General features: G+C 33.2%; 1 protein-coding gene across 1 annotated transcript; it reads left to right on the top strand.

The window, feature by feature from the left end:
• Positions 1-248: 248 nt before the first annotated feature.
• LOC128172440 (deoxyribonuclease-2-alpha-like) lies at positions 249-16,996 on the top strand. The gene is made up of 6 exons (XM_052838237.1): positions 249-347; positions 1,331-1,499; positions 5,598-5,682; positions 5,780-5,947; positions 16,486-16,644; positions 16,894-16,996. The coding sequence occupies exons 1-6, from the start codon at positions 250-252 to the stop codon at positions 16,986-16,988; spliced, it is 774 nt and encodes a 257-aa protein (XP_052694197.1). The 5' UTR covers position 249; the 3' UTR covers positions 16,989-16,996.
• The last annotated feature ends 58 nt before the right edge of the window (positions 16,997-17,054 follow it).

The following is a 17,054-nucleotide window of genomic DNA, read 5'->3' as shown; positions in this document are numbered from 1 at the left end:
TTAGTTACATCCCTATAATGCACTCAATAATGCACTCAATAAGTCATTCAACGTTTAAAACAATATTTTAAGCTATTAACGAATCTTGAATTATCAACAAATTAATTAAGTAAAAACCCGGTACTTGTGCATTATGTGAATAGCTCGACAATGTACCAATCGTAGAAGCAAACCATTCATCAAATACGGAAGATAAATCTACATATAAGCGAACGAATGTATCAACCATTAAACTGTAGCATTTAAAAAATGAAGCAGATTACTCTTTTGATAGTTTGTCTTGGATACCAAAGCAACATTTGTTGTGCTTTAACATGCAAAAATCGACGTGGAGGATCCGTTGACTGGTAAGAGGTTGTTATAAAAGTGTGTTCAGCTTCTTTCTATTTTTAATAAAACAGTCATTGCTGATAATTTCTGAAATATATTAATTATTATTATCATTGTAAAATATTAAATAAAAAATTATTTTAAAAAGAAGCAGTATCAATACGGTCTTTTTTTCATAAAATGGTACGAGTCAAAACCTTATTATTAGTATAATATTGTTATTTTCGTCGTACTTGTATTATAGAGTACAAATTATTTGATTTGGAGGTTTTGACATCTATGATTAGAATTATCAAAATCAATTGTTCAATAGTGAATTTAAAACATGTACCATACGGCACCAGCTTAAACTTAAACTTTTTTCTTGCTTTCACACAACTATGAATTTAATATTTACTGGACTTCAGTGCAATTTTATCACGTTCTCAACAACGCATTAACAAATATCACTTGTTTCCGCAAACAAATACGAAGAAATTCAATATCAACATTTTTAAAACTGTCAGAGTATCCTTGGTCGAACATGCTCAAAAAATGTAACGTGTTTATCTAAAAAAAACACATTCTATGTAGACAACATAGAATATATATATTAATGCATTATGAGCTGCAATTTTCATGTTGAATTTTTTTTTAAAGAAAATGTTATTTTCTACTAAATTGACAAAAAGTATATTAGGTTTTAAATTTCTGTTAGCTCTGTTTTTGTGGGAAAAGCCATTAGAAGCCTTAATTGGAGCAAAATTGAATTATTCTCGTCCTGTACAAAAATTGATCTGCTATATATTCCTTATAAGTGAAATCTTTTTCCTGACAAAAATTAATGATTTTTACAAATCTTAGTTATCATGAAAGTTTAAGTTACAGACAGACTTATCACACTTGCAGGTTTTTGCAGCAAAATAAAATTCTGAAAAATACAGCTCATATTGCTTTAAAAGTTAAACTAAAATGTATGAAACATCGACTTTTTGTTTAACTTTTTTCGCAATTCTGATAGGTTCATCATGTACAAATTGCCAAAAACTACAACAGGCGACTCGTCAAGCGGGACCAATTTCTTGTACATGGATAGAAACTCACCATCTTTCAAAAACAGTCAATTAAACATTTCCAGTGAATATAACAACCCTTTATATAACACTCTTCGACCATTGTATATGGATGATGTAAGTAAAGGATGAAGGGCATGCATGTATATACAGATATTTATAAATCGGATTATGTTCCATCAGGTAACACGGTTTAAGTGTCCTTAGTATTGTGTAAATTTATTGTCTTATTATTCTTAATGTTATCGTTTTGGGTTTGTTTGTTTGTTTATCAAGATCATTCGTTTCCAATAGATGGCATTTCCTGATTGTGATTGTAATGGCTATTCTTATCATTGTTTCACAAGTCTCATAGACATTTTTACGCAAAAATATGCATGACTTCCATTTTTTTATTAGAATAATTAAACTGTTTTTATTGAACAAAAAGCTGTTCAACTACTGCTTCCATATTTGAGTAATTTAAACAAATCTTATTATGTGTGCTTTGACCCGAAGAAGGGCTTGGAGACGCTAACTTACAATTAAACTTTTAAAATAGTCTATAGACAATATAAACGTTGTTCTGCAATTAGTTTTTTAATTACCTTAAAAAGCCCTTAAAATTATCGTGAAATATATTTAAGTTATATATAAGTTTACTAATATTTTTTTGGTTTTTTCCCATTTCAAATATTTTCTGAATACAAAGTGCAAACGTTGTGTACTACAGAGAGTCATCGTTTGACAACATAAAATGAAAACTTGAGTTTATAAGCCATTGAAAGCAATAGCTTTATAGCGAGGCGGCGCGAAGCGTCGCTCGCGTAGCGAGCTCCATAGAAAACGTGTACGAACGGAGGAATTCGAGTTGAAATCTGCACATTGTTCAAAATATCCCAATTATCCTTTGCGGTGCATATCAACAAAGTGGAACAGGAAGCGTTTCTACGGAAAATTCTTACCTCTTAATCGCATACATCGTTTTCATTTAAGAATAAAAAATCCTTCTAAAAACATCAAAGTAAACAACACATATGCTTACATAAAATGTACCTATCTGAACCTTTGCTGACATATGACATCATTTCCTTACCCGACTTTGTCCGACAATTTACGAAAACTGTCGAGCGCAAAAGAAAGTTTAGTATGACGTCACAGTGTTAGTGCGTTTTAATTTCCCGCGATACATTTAGAGGTGGATCAAGCATCTGTACTGAATGTAACGTGTAGGAGGTACTAAGTATCAGTGTTATTAGTGTTAACGGTGACTCTTTGGCTGTTTAGTTTTATTCTGATGATTTGTTTTTGCTCAGTAAATACACATGCAAGTTCCATGCTAAATTTATTGTCATATTGCAGGCACGTAGCATCGGGGGGGGGGGGGGGGGGGGGGGGGGGAGAGAAGGGGGGGCAGTGGGGGGCTTAACCCACCCACCCCCTACTTTTTCTTGCACCAACATATTTTTTTTAAAATTGACAGATAAAAAATTGAAATATCATGGAGTTGCCCCCCCCCCCCCCCCCCCCCCCCACTTTTTTGCGAGGATCTCTAAAAAAAATGGTATGAAAATTAGGAAAGTAGGAATTGAAATTGAAGTTTTATACTACGCCTCTGACCCCTCGTTCCCCCCACTGATTAGGATTTTATGAAGATGTTGTGAAATTCCTATTTTCCTTTTTTTTTAAAGATTAGTTTGGATGAGTCTGCCCCCCCCCCCCCCCCACTTTCAAAAACGATGCTACGTGCCTGTATTGATCCAATCAATGTATACGTTAGGTATGTGACAACAAATTATTAAAAAAAGAAAAGTCTAATCATTATTAGATCTACGTGCAGCCACGTCATTTTGTAATGAATAAATAAGAGAAAAAAAATTAAACTGTTAACTGTCTACAACGCTTATATAGCGTACAAAAATGAAAAAGATTACCAAAAAAATTGATGTCACAGAGGAAAATAATTAAAAGACAGGTAACAACAAGGAACAAAATGAGAAATAAAACAATGTATTGTTTACTGATCTTAAAGGACATATCGCATGTTTCTAAAGTATACGACATTTTACATTTTTTGGCTTCCTTTTGTATCTAATAATTACTCCTAACAGTTTGTTAACGGTAAAAAAGGGGTAATTAGCCATAATATCAATTTAAATTATAGCCCCGATCGTTTAAAAACTCGTTAATTAGATAGCGTGTCACGTGGTACAGTGACGTCAAATGCGACCTTCTTTGAACAGCTGATTGTAAACAAATTGTAGGATTAGCATTATCTTCTTTAAATTTTGACATTCATTCACCATGTAAGTTGTTTTTTTTTTTACATGCTGACTAAATTAAAAGAATCTTATTATTCAGTCGTACATGTTTGAGCTACTAGTACGGATAAAAACGATGATATTGCCGAAAAAGCGACGATGAAGTCGGCAATGACGATCAAATTGATCGACGTGTAAACACAACTTAGTAAGGATTGTAGCTCAAATAAATCTGTTAAAGGTGTTCATTTATTAAAATCTACAACAGTCTTGGTTTTTGGCGTTCCTAACGACTCAAAATGTTCATTATTGTAAAACTGTGGTGCACTAGAAGTTTGTTTCTTCGGCAGTAACTGATCACAACTTTCTAAGGTTGTTTACTCTATAATACACTGGATTATAAAAGCAGGCAAAAACGTTTTCCTTAATTATTGTTTATTTCTGTAAAATCCCATCTCCGTATTTTTTTATCCATTTACGTATAAATGTATATCAACAAACTTTGTCTATTTCTCGCGTAAACAATCAATATCGACAACTCGATCCATGACTTCTCCCACAAAAAATAAAACTCACAGAAATCTCACCTACCGTACTAAAATTATGATTTCTGCAGAGGTGAGCTACATGTATGAATGAAGAAATTATGTATACAAAACCGATGCATACATGAACGTATAGTTTAACAATAAGAAAAAGAAAACAGCTAATGAAGCGAGGCGGTATCCAAAATGGCGTCCCCTCACGTTATTTTTCTCCGATGAACTTGCGTTTTGTACACAGGCCCCTGTGCATAAACTTCTATTTTTTTTCTTTTTGAGAAATGAATACGATTTATTTATGAAACTATAATTACCAAAATGTACCATATAATTAATAAGATATGAATTGAATGTTTATTTATATGTATAAATCCTCTCGTCGACAGATAGACCCCTATTTGTCTCAAGATTTCCGCATACTTTCGTAAGGGGAACTTAAAAAAACAATAGTCCAAATCCCCATTTTCGGCGGCTTAATCACCTGCAGGAGGCAGCGAACACCATCATGTCCTGTTATCGGCAATTTAATAGGTGATAATTAGTTTAATTGTCGTTTAAATCTAATCCAATTACAAAGATGGCTAACAGCACCTTCTCGCTCGAGGTCGCATATGACGTCACACATCATGGCGGGTAAATCGAGAGAGAAAATATGCATATCGCGATATTTGAATTTCATCGCTTTCAAACTCACGAATTAGGCAGAATATTTTATGAAAACTTTAATAAACTTCATTTTTAATGAGTATAGAATGATTTTATTTAAAAAAATTCCGAAAATTGAAAAACATGCGATATGTCCTTTAATGATCATTATCAAAAGTTAAAGAAAAGATAAAACATAATTGTATTTACATAAAAAACGGCTTTGTGTGTATCAAAATATTTCAATAAGTATGTTTAACATTTTATTAATGCACAGTGGTAGTTTTTTGTTTAAATGTAAAAGCCTAGGAACGGACCATTGGAATAACAGTTTGATAACTTCGGGTTCCTTGCGGTGGTAAAAGTTTTCAAGACAAAGCCGAAGTATTTTAGTTAGGGCAAGTCCACGGGTTGCATTCAACAATGATGGCAGATGTGTGGCTTCATCCGCGCTCGCCCCAACGGTCACATCGTAAAATATACTATTTCGGTATAAGCGGCAGTAAAAATAATCTTAATAGTATCATGAATCTGTTTTTGTGTTCGGGAATAGCAAAATATGATGTATAACACAAAATTTATAGACTATTTAAGTATAAAGACAAAGTCTTTATCATTGGCTCTAATGCAGAAAGAAACACCATTACTCGTTATGGAAATGTTTTAAAGCAGCCAAATGATCTCTTTAGTTTTTCCACAGGATTCGACAGTAATGTTCATCGTAGTGATAGATAAACAATGCATTTATAAAAGTTTAGTCTTATGTTCATGTAACATGCTTTGTTTAGCAATCAGGGATTCAATCATATGCGATGTACAATGATCAACCACCAATGCACACCGGAAGCAAATCAAGTAGAGCCCATTCAAAAGGTTTGTTACATGAATAACATCAGTTAACTCAGATGTATGTTTTCGTATGCTAAACATGATGTTTTTTTTGTTATTTTTTGTAATTACATGATTACAGGAGCAGTTGCGTTTGGCGAAACAGAGGGATTTTGGATCATATCTAGTGTTCCACGTTTTCCATGGCCAGCAAGTGGGTCGACTGGATACAATTACGGTGAAAGTCAAACAAAGAAAGGACAAATCATACTATGTGTAACCGTACCTGAAAACATGGAAGACAAAATAAGTAAGTTCCAATGTACACGTGACCTCCTTTCTAATAGAATGTTTTTTATGTTATGTACTATAACAAAGTGCAGTAACGCTTTCCACGATTATGATGATTATGGTATTCTTTGATAGCTTTATCTTATCTTTTAAATCTGTTTAAAGCATAGTCTTTAACTTCACAAAGTTAAAAACTAAAGGTAACCAACGCTGTGAATCAGACTTGAAACAGGTTAAGAGTAATTAAGATCTTAGAGCATTAATGAAAATGTACACAAAAATGAAGCATTTTGTTATAAATATTATTTACTAATTTTGGAGACGTTCGTGGGTTGATAACAGAACTATCTCTGCCAGATGATTTCAGCAGCTATTGACAGATGACGAAAAACAATAACGAGTTCCAACCGCTACACAATTTATACCGAATAAAACTGTTGTCATACGGAAAAATATTTAAAATCAAAAGTCCCAGGGGAAAAGATGAAGGAGCAGAGTAAACAAGTACCTATACAAAAATTAGAGGTATATGTAGAATCAATTGCCATGGAAAATTGAGCATCCTCTGCTGATCGGTCACATGCGCTTTTTGTCGTAATCGGGGAAAATAGGGGAAATAATCCATAGACAATGCGTTGATTTATATTGCCTGGCAATAAATATCAAACACGTCAGTCAGTATTTGTCTTAGCGAAAGATTGTAGTTGCTGAGAAAGTCATTGTATTGAACATAGAGCTTACAAAATATTTAATGAAATCGTGTTTTATCAACTTGTTTGTCATTTGTCAGTACTTTGTCTTGTTTTGAAATTGTTTCTAAAATGCTGCCATCCTGAAAGTTGACTAGTAAAGGATAGGATAGGATGGAGGATGCATGATGGCAATATAAAAGTTAATTTCTGTCCTATCCTGTAGCCAATCAGATTCGAGTATGAATTTTTCGAGTGATTTTGCAAAATGAAAATCAAAGTAACAATGCATTTACAAAGTAAATTTAGTAAGTTTTATAAGTTTAAACATTTAAGAATGATTTTTGTGATCGGCTTCGGCCGATCACTGTTGTGTCCATATGAGGCATTTGGCAAATGCTTCCACGTGCGCACACATTCCGCTTGCATAAGTAGTTCTTATAAAAACTTGAAGCTTTGGTTTAGTATTTATATAACATTTAACTCACTTTTATTTCAATTCATTTACCTTAAGAGATGCAAACATACATTAAATACAGTTCGACCTGTTAATTCAAGAATGCACATTTTGTCTCACGCGTAAGAATTTCTATCGAAAGATGCATTCAGTTATGCAGTTGACCTCGATGAACAGACCTCGATCATAAGAAGATGCTCCATGAACTGGCCTCGATCTATTGATGTTGCATAATAGTAGTTAGGAAGACGGCTTGATTTATAAGCAAGGTTACGTTATAATGCGACCTGAATAGCAAGTTAGGTTGGCATTCAATGTTTTTTCAGTCACATTTAATTGTTTTAATACAACTCTTTGTATACGTGATAAGGTATACGTTTACTCAGAATGAAAAAAAATTCCACTGATGGTAATGAAAAACCATCTATTGAGTGTAAAAGACCTATCATGGTAGTGCTATTTTTCACTTTCAAAAAAGTAGGTCAATTACCTACTTTTTGAGATAATGGCCATTGAATATTTTTTGGGAATTTAAGATAAGTCCCTCAAAATTTTATACTATGATTGAAATTTTATTAATTGTGAAAATAATACAAATTGCTAAACTCTTAAAAATGAAATACAGTTTATGAATGGTAGTGACACTAAACAGACACAAAGCATTAAGTTTTCATTCACAATTTTTATAAATATTCCAGTCCGAATCTCCTCTATCAGTTTTCAAATTCGTAATCTTTTTTTTATTCAATTTTATTTAAAAAAAACCTGAATGAGGATAATCCTTAAACATTTATAGCATTAAAGTAGGTATATTGACCTTGCTCTCAAGGCATAACAGTTATATGAGGTCAATGATTAAAATTTTGAGATATGGTGTCTTTTATCGTTTTTAAGCATTTTTCAATATGTTTGTAGTTTGTGTCATTCTAATATCTAAGCGAAAAAGTGAGATAAAACCAACAGAAAATATGTTAAATTATGTTGACTAACAATTAAAATCTTAACCTTGAATAGTACAATACTACCAAAAATATTTCAGTAAAAAACAAAATCTGAAAATTTTAATCTGAATTTCCTCTTTATTGCTAAAAGTCCAACTTTGTTTGATCCTAATTCCATAAGATAGTAAAAATATCGAATGGTTTGTCAATAATAATTCATTTCATAAATACATTTAGTGTTTAGAACAAATTTTACTCATGACATTGAACTTTTTAACAATCCGAATTTGAGAACTCAAACCCTGAGTAAACAACGTCCTTAGTGCTCTTTGAAGAGCCCTACTCAGTATTCTAAAGAAAAGGAAGAAGAAGAAGAAGATACATTAACAGTTAATAATTACGTTAAAAATATAAAACTAGACAAGGAGTTTACGAACGGCTTTCCCCAAATTTATTTCAAAATTAAATTTGTTGACGGTTTTTAATGATGAAATTATGGTGTACAGATTCAAAATTTTATATTTATAATTCTATATTTTGTAGCAAAAAAAACAAAAACAAAAACAGTACTTTTTTTAAATTATATTACATAAAACTGATCATGTTGATTGCTTCTAGCTTTCTACATATCATAATTGCCGATCATTCCTTTAAAAGGAATACTTAATTGTTTAGCTATTATATTAACAAAATGCAGAACATTGATGTCGGCCTTACATGTTTGGCAATTCGTACGTAAATATAGATTAATTGTGAGCATTTGATGCAACACAATGATTACTAAAATAGATTTCTCCGTGTTTTTAACGTCAGCAAACTGTTGAAAACACAATAAAATTTAAAGACGAACAATTCGACATATAAATAGATAAATATAGCATCCTACGCTGTTAAAATGTGTTTTTACGTTTCATATAATTTCTTAGGTGCCAAAAATCAGGCACGTATATTTCTGCCCGATATTAAACTGAACAACTGAATTAATACTATTCATTTATAAATGCGAACGAAATTATATTTTTAAAAAATCCGATCAAATTCCTCGGATCGATATGACGTCACAATAAGCAGCATGATGTCATATTTTACTCAGAAACATGTCGATTTTAACTTTATCTCTGGTTTAAAATATAAAAACTACAGGCATAAAATACCACTAGAAACTCTTCTAACTGAATATTTCTTCGATTTCTCTCTATTACGTATAGTTATCATTGATGACGTCACAAGCATGTCTAATAGCGAAGATTATGTCGGGAGACAAACCCGGATATTATGAAAGATGACTTTGGTAAATATCAACGGTATATGACCTAAACTACCTGAACAGTGCTGTTAGAATCCTGTGCTTCGTTGTTTTAAATGAAATAAACGTAGTATTTACAATGAAATTATAGAAGTTGAGAGGGTTTCCGATAAATATTTACAATATTTTTTTTTATGCGATTAACAATAGGATTCTAGCAGTAATACTAATAAACATGAACTAATTGCCGATCGAATTATTGTAGCAAACATACAAATAAACTTCGGGGTAGTGTTACACTTTTTGATTTTTAACCGGGTTTTCCAACGGAAAAATCCGGTTATTAAAATGGTGAAAATGGCGGGCGGGTTGGCGGGCGGGCGGGCGGCTGCCAAAAGGGTACCCTCATTGTACGGATAACTCCTCCTACAGTTTTCAAGATAGGAAGTTGTTCTTTTGCAGATCAATTGTACATATATCAGAGGTGTGCATATTGCTAGGATTTTGATTTTCTAATTATTTATGAAAAAAATACCAGCTTTTGAACTTAGTCATTTTTTGGCCAAAAATTACATATAGGGTACCCTCATTGTACGGATAACTCCTCCTACAGTTTTCAAGATAGGAAGTTTTTTTTTTGCAGATCAATTGTACATAAATCAGAGGTGTGCATATTGCAAGGATTTTGATTTCTGATTATTTATAAAAAAAATACATGCTTTTCACTTGTTTGTTAAGGTAAAATAGTGTTCTATTTTTAACTGTCACGTGATACCATGACACGGCAGCTTCAAAGATCGAGTCGATTCCGAAGTAGAAAAATAATATCTTGGTAAACACATGCCCTTAGTATTAATATTCCGCACTGTTTTCTTTAAAAAAGAAACCAGTTTTTAAATTGATCATAATCTTGACGGTCATTAAACTCGGAGTTGCCTTAACCTACCCGCGCCATAGAAATATCAACAGATTGTTGGAAGACCTGATTTCCAAAAACGTCATAGATGCTGTCAATCAGAATTAAAAGCATATTTTTGTATTATCTTCAGCGTACTTGTAAACGCACCCTGATTAGTTTTTTAACAAAATATATTTTGTTAATGACCCATGAAAAAGTAACTTAATATACGAGATCAATTTTTTTTATTGAAAAAGGCATATCAGAGATGTCAAAAAGCCTGGACGTTAAGCTATTGTGGGCAATTGTTGTATAAAATATAAATAAATAGTAAGTCGAGGTGATATTGATTGTAATAAAATTTTTTGATTTGTAATTTTCTAAAAGTTCCTTACAATTTCTTAGTATCAACATCCAATTTACATCTTTTTATTACACTGCAGCACAGTCTGTTGAAGTTTCTCCTTTTCTGGTCTTAAAAATCTAGAAAGGAGTTAAGATAAAGGCTTGGTAGAACATTTACCTGACTCGAATATGTATCTATACTACTATATTAAAATAATAGACTTGAATTTTGGGGCTTTAATACCGAGAAATTGGAAGAGTACTGTCTTTTGTTTTATATATTTTTAACATCATTGATACTTGGAGATTACCAATTTGTTTTTATGTGTTCTCAGTCAGGCTTCGCTAATTAATAATCAATGAAAATTCCTTTAAAAAATCCGGAAATCCTCTGAATTTTTCGGATTTTACAATCTTGCGCATGCGCATTATATTCACGCTAAATCACGTTGCTAATAAGTTTATGTTTCCACAAAATCACATTTGCATGGATAAACATACAAACGATAATACAAATACGAGTAAATTTTCATTGAAAATATGCCATACATTTTGTTCAATAAAGAAAATACGGGAGATGACTCAAACTCAGTGCGTTTTTTATGAAAAAATTTCCGAGAGTTTTGAATGTCAACATGGTGTGCAAATTTGATGTATCTATTTCGTTAATGCCCGACACCAAATGTCCAGTGCCAACCCGTGCACGCACGGGTCAAAGTCTAGTCTTTGTTAGGTAAGTGTCCAACATAAATAAAGTAATTTAAAGACAATGTTGTTTCCTGCTTTGCCAGTAGGGACTAATACAAACTGATCAAAAAATGTATCGAGTTCTTTTTCCACGTGTTTACCACTAAATGAATAGGGGTGAATGATGTTCATACCGCTCTTTAATTGGCGTATTTTTCTACCGAATTCGTAATAGGTATATAGTTATAAAGCCAGTTGAAAGATCAGGGTTGGACTATTTATTGAATAGTTTTACTCAACCGGCAATGATGTGTCTAGCGGGACTATAGTTAAAGTGTAAAAAAGAACCAGACTCGTTCGAGATGCTCGATGGCGAGGTATTGGGGAGGTCTTGTTCTTGTTTTTGTTGGGTTTTTTTCTTGGGGGTTGGTGATGTAAAAGTTTAGAAGAAATGGTCTATAAATAGTTGAAAGAAAAAAAAGAAGTAAACCAGCTTAGAGTTGTTTCCAATATTCGACGGCAATTTGCAATTAATTACTACTGGTGGCGAAACATGGGTTCACCACTTCGAATAATGGAAACACAATATGGCTAACGTAACACGGTAGAAATCGTATTGTTGCCAAAAGAACCTTAAGCACCATGCATAAGAATTTTATTTTCATTATTTATTATCTATGCTACTATATTAAAAAAAAAAAACTCGAATTTTTTAGCTTTAATACCGATCAATCGGAAGAGTACTGTCTTTTGTTTTATATATTTTAAACATCATTGGTACTTGAAGATTACCAATTTGTATTTATTTTTTCTCAATCAAGCTTCGTTAATTAATAATCAACGAAAATTCCTCAAAACATTCCGGAAATAATCTGAGTTTTTTGGATTTTACAACCTTGGGCATGCGCATTATATTCACACTAAACCACGGAGACTCTTTTTTTTAATGTTTCCACAATATCACATTTGCATGGAAACGATAAAGCAAATGCGTGTTAATTGTCATTGGAAATTTTTCTGCTTATCAAAAAAAATACGGGAGATAACTCTTACACAGTGCATTTATTAAAAAAAATCTCGAGAGTTTCGAATGTCAACATGGTGTGTAAAAAACGTTGTTGAAATATGTTGAATTCTGCAATTATAGAATTAAACTTTTTAAAGAAAGGTATTTACAGCTTCAACACGGTTTGTTGTGAACAATTTGACTGATATTTTCAATGCAACTTTATTAATTTTCTCCAGAGACATATAAATAAAATGTTATCTATGTCTCTGTTTTCTCCAAAATCGTTTTTTTTTTGCTACATTACGGGAATATGGGAGGCATTTTAACTGTGTTGAAGGCCTTTCCCGAGACACAGTTAGATTATTCCAACTCAGCAGAGTGTAGTGAAATTAATAGCCTAAACATTATTGTAGGCTTGAAGTTTTGTTATGCAAATGTTAATAATATACGGTGTTTCGATGTCTCTTTTTTGTAAATGCCAGATATCATATGCAATGTCAACCCGTGCGTGCACGGGTCAAAGTCTAGTTCCCATTTAATTGTATACCCGTACAGATCGGTGCCAATTGACAAAAGTGCTACAGGTCGGTATGGGATGTAAAAAAAATAATAACTCGAAAAATATTATCATAAATGACGCCCTGTGTCAGTATATATGCCTGTTCGTCTTCTTAGAAATTCTACATCACATATGAGCTTGTGAAGCCGGGTCTTGCAAAACATTTTCACAAACTCCAGATTACCCTATGCGACTACTGTGAAATCTTTATACTGTAGACACTGCAAACATTACGGTGTTTTTAATTTCACTATGTTCACGGTTGTGAATTATGTGAATTTAACAATATCGTAAACACTTTGATAGTTTAATTCAATAATGATGCCAACAAGAATAGAATTCCTGGGTCCCCCGCCGGTCGAGCACTATACTAGTATCGAGTCTATCGACCAAGGCTGATTTAGGAACTTGACCAAGGTATTAGTGGTATAAACATTTAGTATAAATTTAATGAAAATCCGTCAAAATTTGTAGGCATGAGAGCGCTTACAAGGCCAATTTTCAGATAAACTGGAGTCATTACTGTGGTCAAAGTCCCATAACTCCAACAAAAAGGATCGACCAATGCTGATTTTCGAACTTGACCAAAGTATTAGTGGTATAAACATTTGGTATAAATTTAATGAAAATCTGTCAAAATTTGTAGGCATGAGAGCGCTTACAAGGTCAATTTTTGGATAAAACGGAGTCATTATTGTGGTCAAAGTCCCATAACTCCAACAAAAAGTATCGACCAATGCTGATTTTCGAACTTGACCAAAGTATTAGTAGTATAAACATTTGGTATAAATTTAATGAAAATCCGACAAATTTGTAGGCATGAGAGCGCTTACAAGGTCAATTTTTGGATAAAACAGAGTCATTATTGTGGTCAAAGTCTCATAACTCCAACAAAAAGTATCGACCAATGCTGATTTTCGAACTTGACCAAGGTAATAGTGGTATAAACATTTGGTATAAATTTAATGAAAATCCGTCAAAATTTGTAGGCATGAGAGCGCTTACAAGGTCAATTTTTGGATAAAACAGAGTCATTATTGTGGTCAAAGTCTCATCCAACAAAAAGTATCGACCAATGCTGATTTTCGAACTTGACCAAGGTAATAGTGGTATAAACATTTGGTATAAATTTAATGAAAATCCGTCAAAATTTGTAGGCATGAGAGCGCTTACAAAAAAGTGTGACGGACGGACACACGGACGCACGGACGGACGCCCGGCATTTCTATGTCCCCGCACAGCGTTGCGGCGGAGGACAATAAACAGCGTGTTTTATAAGTATTGTTCAGTAGCAGTTAAGAGGACAGGCTGTTTACTTAACTAATTTGCTTAAATAGACTTCATTTTTATTGGCACTATGATTTATTATTGATTTCAGTAGTTAATCTATGGATAAAAAACCGGAAAAAAACCAAAGATATAAACAATGTACGGAAATTTATTCTGACATCTTTTAACCGAAAGACGACAAGTACCGTAAATCATAGAAATGTCGATTTTCCGTGAAATTAAAACAACTGCGAAAGGTAACAACTGGGTAAACAGTGAACAGTGAACTTTTAGACCCGTGGAATTAAAGACGTTTACAGGAATTTATAGTGGGTCGATTTTCGTGGTATTCGTTAGTCGCCTTACCCCACAAATTTACATCCTAATCGAAAACAAATTAAACTAAATTGATACCCCCCGCTAAGAAAAAAATCATAACGCGTGTATTTTTGTTATTATAGAAAATATTGGATGAATCTATTTCACTGTCCATTTTCTATAAATAACAACCGCTTTATTTTTGAAAACTGTTAATTTTTAGCTTCTAATATTTCCATTAATACAAGACATGACACAGACAGAATTTAGCTTTTTTGAAACAATGACCTTGGACTTTTTCAATTGACCTTGGGTCAAGGTCATGACACACCCTTTAATCATAAGCAATCTGTGAAGTAAGAACTTCCAATGTTTCCCCATAAGAAAGATATGGACCGGACACGAATTTTGCATTTTTTCTGCCCTTGACCTTGCCCAAATGACCTTGGGTCAAGGTAATGACACACCCTTAAGTCATAAGCAATCTTTGTGTGAAGTAAGAACTTCCAATGTTTCTCCATAAGAAAGATAAGGACCGGACACAAATTTTTCACTTTTTCTGCCAGTGACCTTGACCTTGCCCAAATGACCTTGGGTCAAGGTTATGACACACCCTTAGGTCATAAGCAATCTTTGTGTGAAGTAAGAACTTCCAATGTTTCTCCATAAAAAAGATATGTACCGGACACGAATTTTGCTTTATTTCTGCCAGTGACCTTGACCTTGCCCAAATGACCTTGGGTCAAGGTCATGACACACCCTTAGGTCATAAGCAATCTTTGTGTGAAGTAAGAACTTCCAATGTTTCTCCATAAAAAAGATATGGACCGGACACGAATTTTGCACTTTTTCTGCCAGTGACCTTGACCTTGCCCGAATGACTTTAGGTCAAGGTCAGACACACCCTTAGGTCATAAGCAATCTTTGTGTGAAGTAAGAACTTCCAATGTTTCTCCATAAGAAAGATATGGACCGGACACGATTGCACAGACAGACGGACAGGCAGACAGACAGACGAACAGACGGACGGACGGACAAGGTGATTCCTATATACCCCCCCACCCCCAAACTTTGTTTGCGGGGGGTATAATTAGAGTAATCATTCTTCTTGAAATTGAAAACTGACGCATCCACCAAAGTACATCTCCAAGAATAAACAAAAACGCCACAATCTTAGAAAATTGGCCCTCACGAATTGAAATGATTCCATAGTATATTTCCTTTATCCAAAACCCAAAAAGATCTTACCTGGATGTCTTTTCTAGTCCCAGCAAGCCTTTGACTCAGCCATTAGTCAGTACCTCAAAGTACCTCAAAGATTTATCTTAAACAGCATACCATGACGCAATTCACAAATAGATTTTGAAAGGACTATGTGCGGTATGGTCAAATATCTGCCCCCGATTTCAACCAATTTTTAAATAGTATCGTATAAAAATAAAATCTTCACAAATTATTGTATAGAGGATGCCTATAACTTTAATAATGATTTTAGTCATCATTGCTCATTCGATGTGTATCTATGACGTCACCTAAATGGCCCAATTCCCGCAAATTTGCAAACAAATGAAAATATTCTCATTTTTGCTCTATATTTTGCATTCGGAAGGATAGAGCGCAGGTCTGCTCAAGTGCGATTTTAACATATGTTTTTCTTCAGATAGTTATACACATTATACTAAAATATGGTACTTGAGCAAGCCTGCGCTCGACGTTTCCCAGTCGAAAAACCTTCGGAAAACACCCATATTTTGCTACAAAACATCAATTTATCAAAATAATGCAATATTCATGACGTCATTTCTACATTATGACGTCACTGTGGTGATAACCTTTTACACCTTTATTTCCAATATGATTTTAACTATCTTTCACCTTATTTTAAAGCTCTTTCTAAAACTTTGATTTTGGGGGGCAAAAATTGCATAAAACCGCACTTAGTCCTTTAAATCATGTATTTCAAACCCTGAATAACACTTTGAAGGTGTGTTACATGTACCTTCATTTTGCTTTTTGAATCGGGTGAGTTAAGGATATTATATAACACAAATAACATTTGAAGCAAAACTTGTAATCAACCGATACATTGGAACTAACAGCAGTAATTTTTATCATTATAGTTTTTTTTTATATTGCTAGAGCAAATATTCAAGACAACAAATCCGTTCATATATGATGAAAACAATTTCACATTGGAGAGGAGAAGGGGAAATAACCCCTCGTACCTGTATATGGATTTCAGAACATCTGGCGGTGATCAACTGAAAGTGTTTGCAAAGCCAAAACGTTGTGAAGATGGTATACCGATCTTGTATATGTTTATAAAGTTACATAAACATGTTTAAATATATATAATGTTCATATAAACTTAAAATAATTTATTCGATAGCTGGTTCTTTTTTTTTTAAATAAATGAAGAAAAAATATATGGCGATGGCAATACATTTTGTATCACTATGAAAGCAGAATTTAGTGCGTTTTAACTGGACTATTATATCGTCGACGTACACATTAGTTGACACTTTGTATGTTTTATGGTTTTTGCAGACATATACAGTCACTTTATTGCTCCAGTGCTTCATCAAAGGTTACTTGTTCAATCATGGATGGCAAAACTAGACGATGATGACTGGGTATTATGACATTAAACACTAATTTAATTGTCAAATAGTAATTACGTTAAATGCCTTTTTTAACATATGTATCAA

Source organism: Crassostrea angulata, chromosome 2 (genome assembly GCF_025612915.1).
Source record: "Crassostrea angulata isolate pt1a10 chromosome 2, ASM2561291v2, whole genome shotgun sequence".
NCBI lineage: Eukaryota > Metazoa > Mollusca > Bivalvia > Ostreida > Ostreidae > Magallana > Magallana angulata.
The sequence above is the reverse complement of the archived record's forward strand: the minus strand, read 5'-3'. Positions and strand labels throughout refer to the sequence as shown.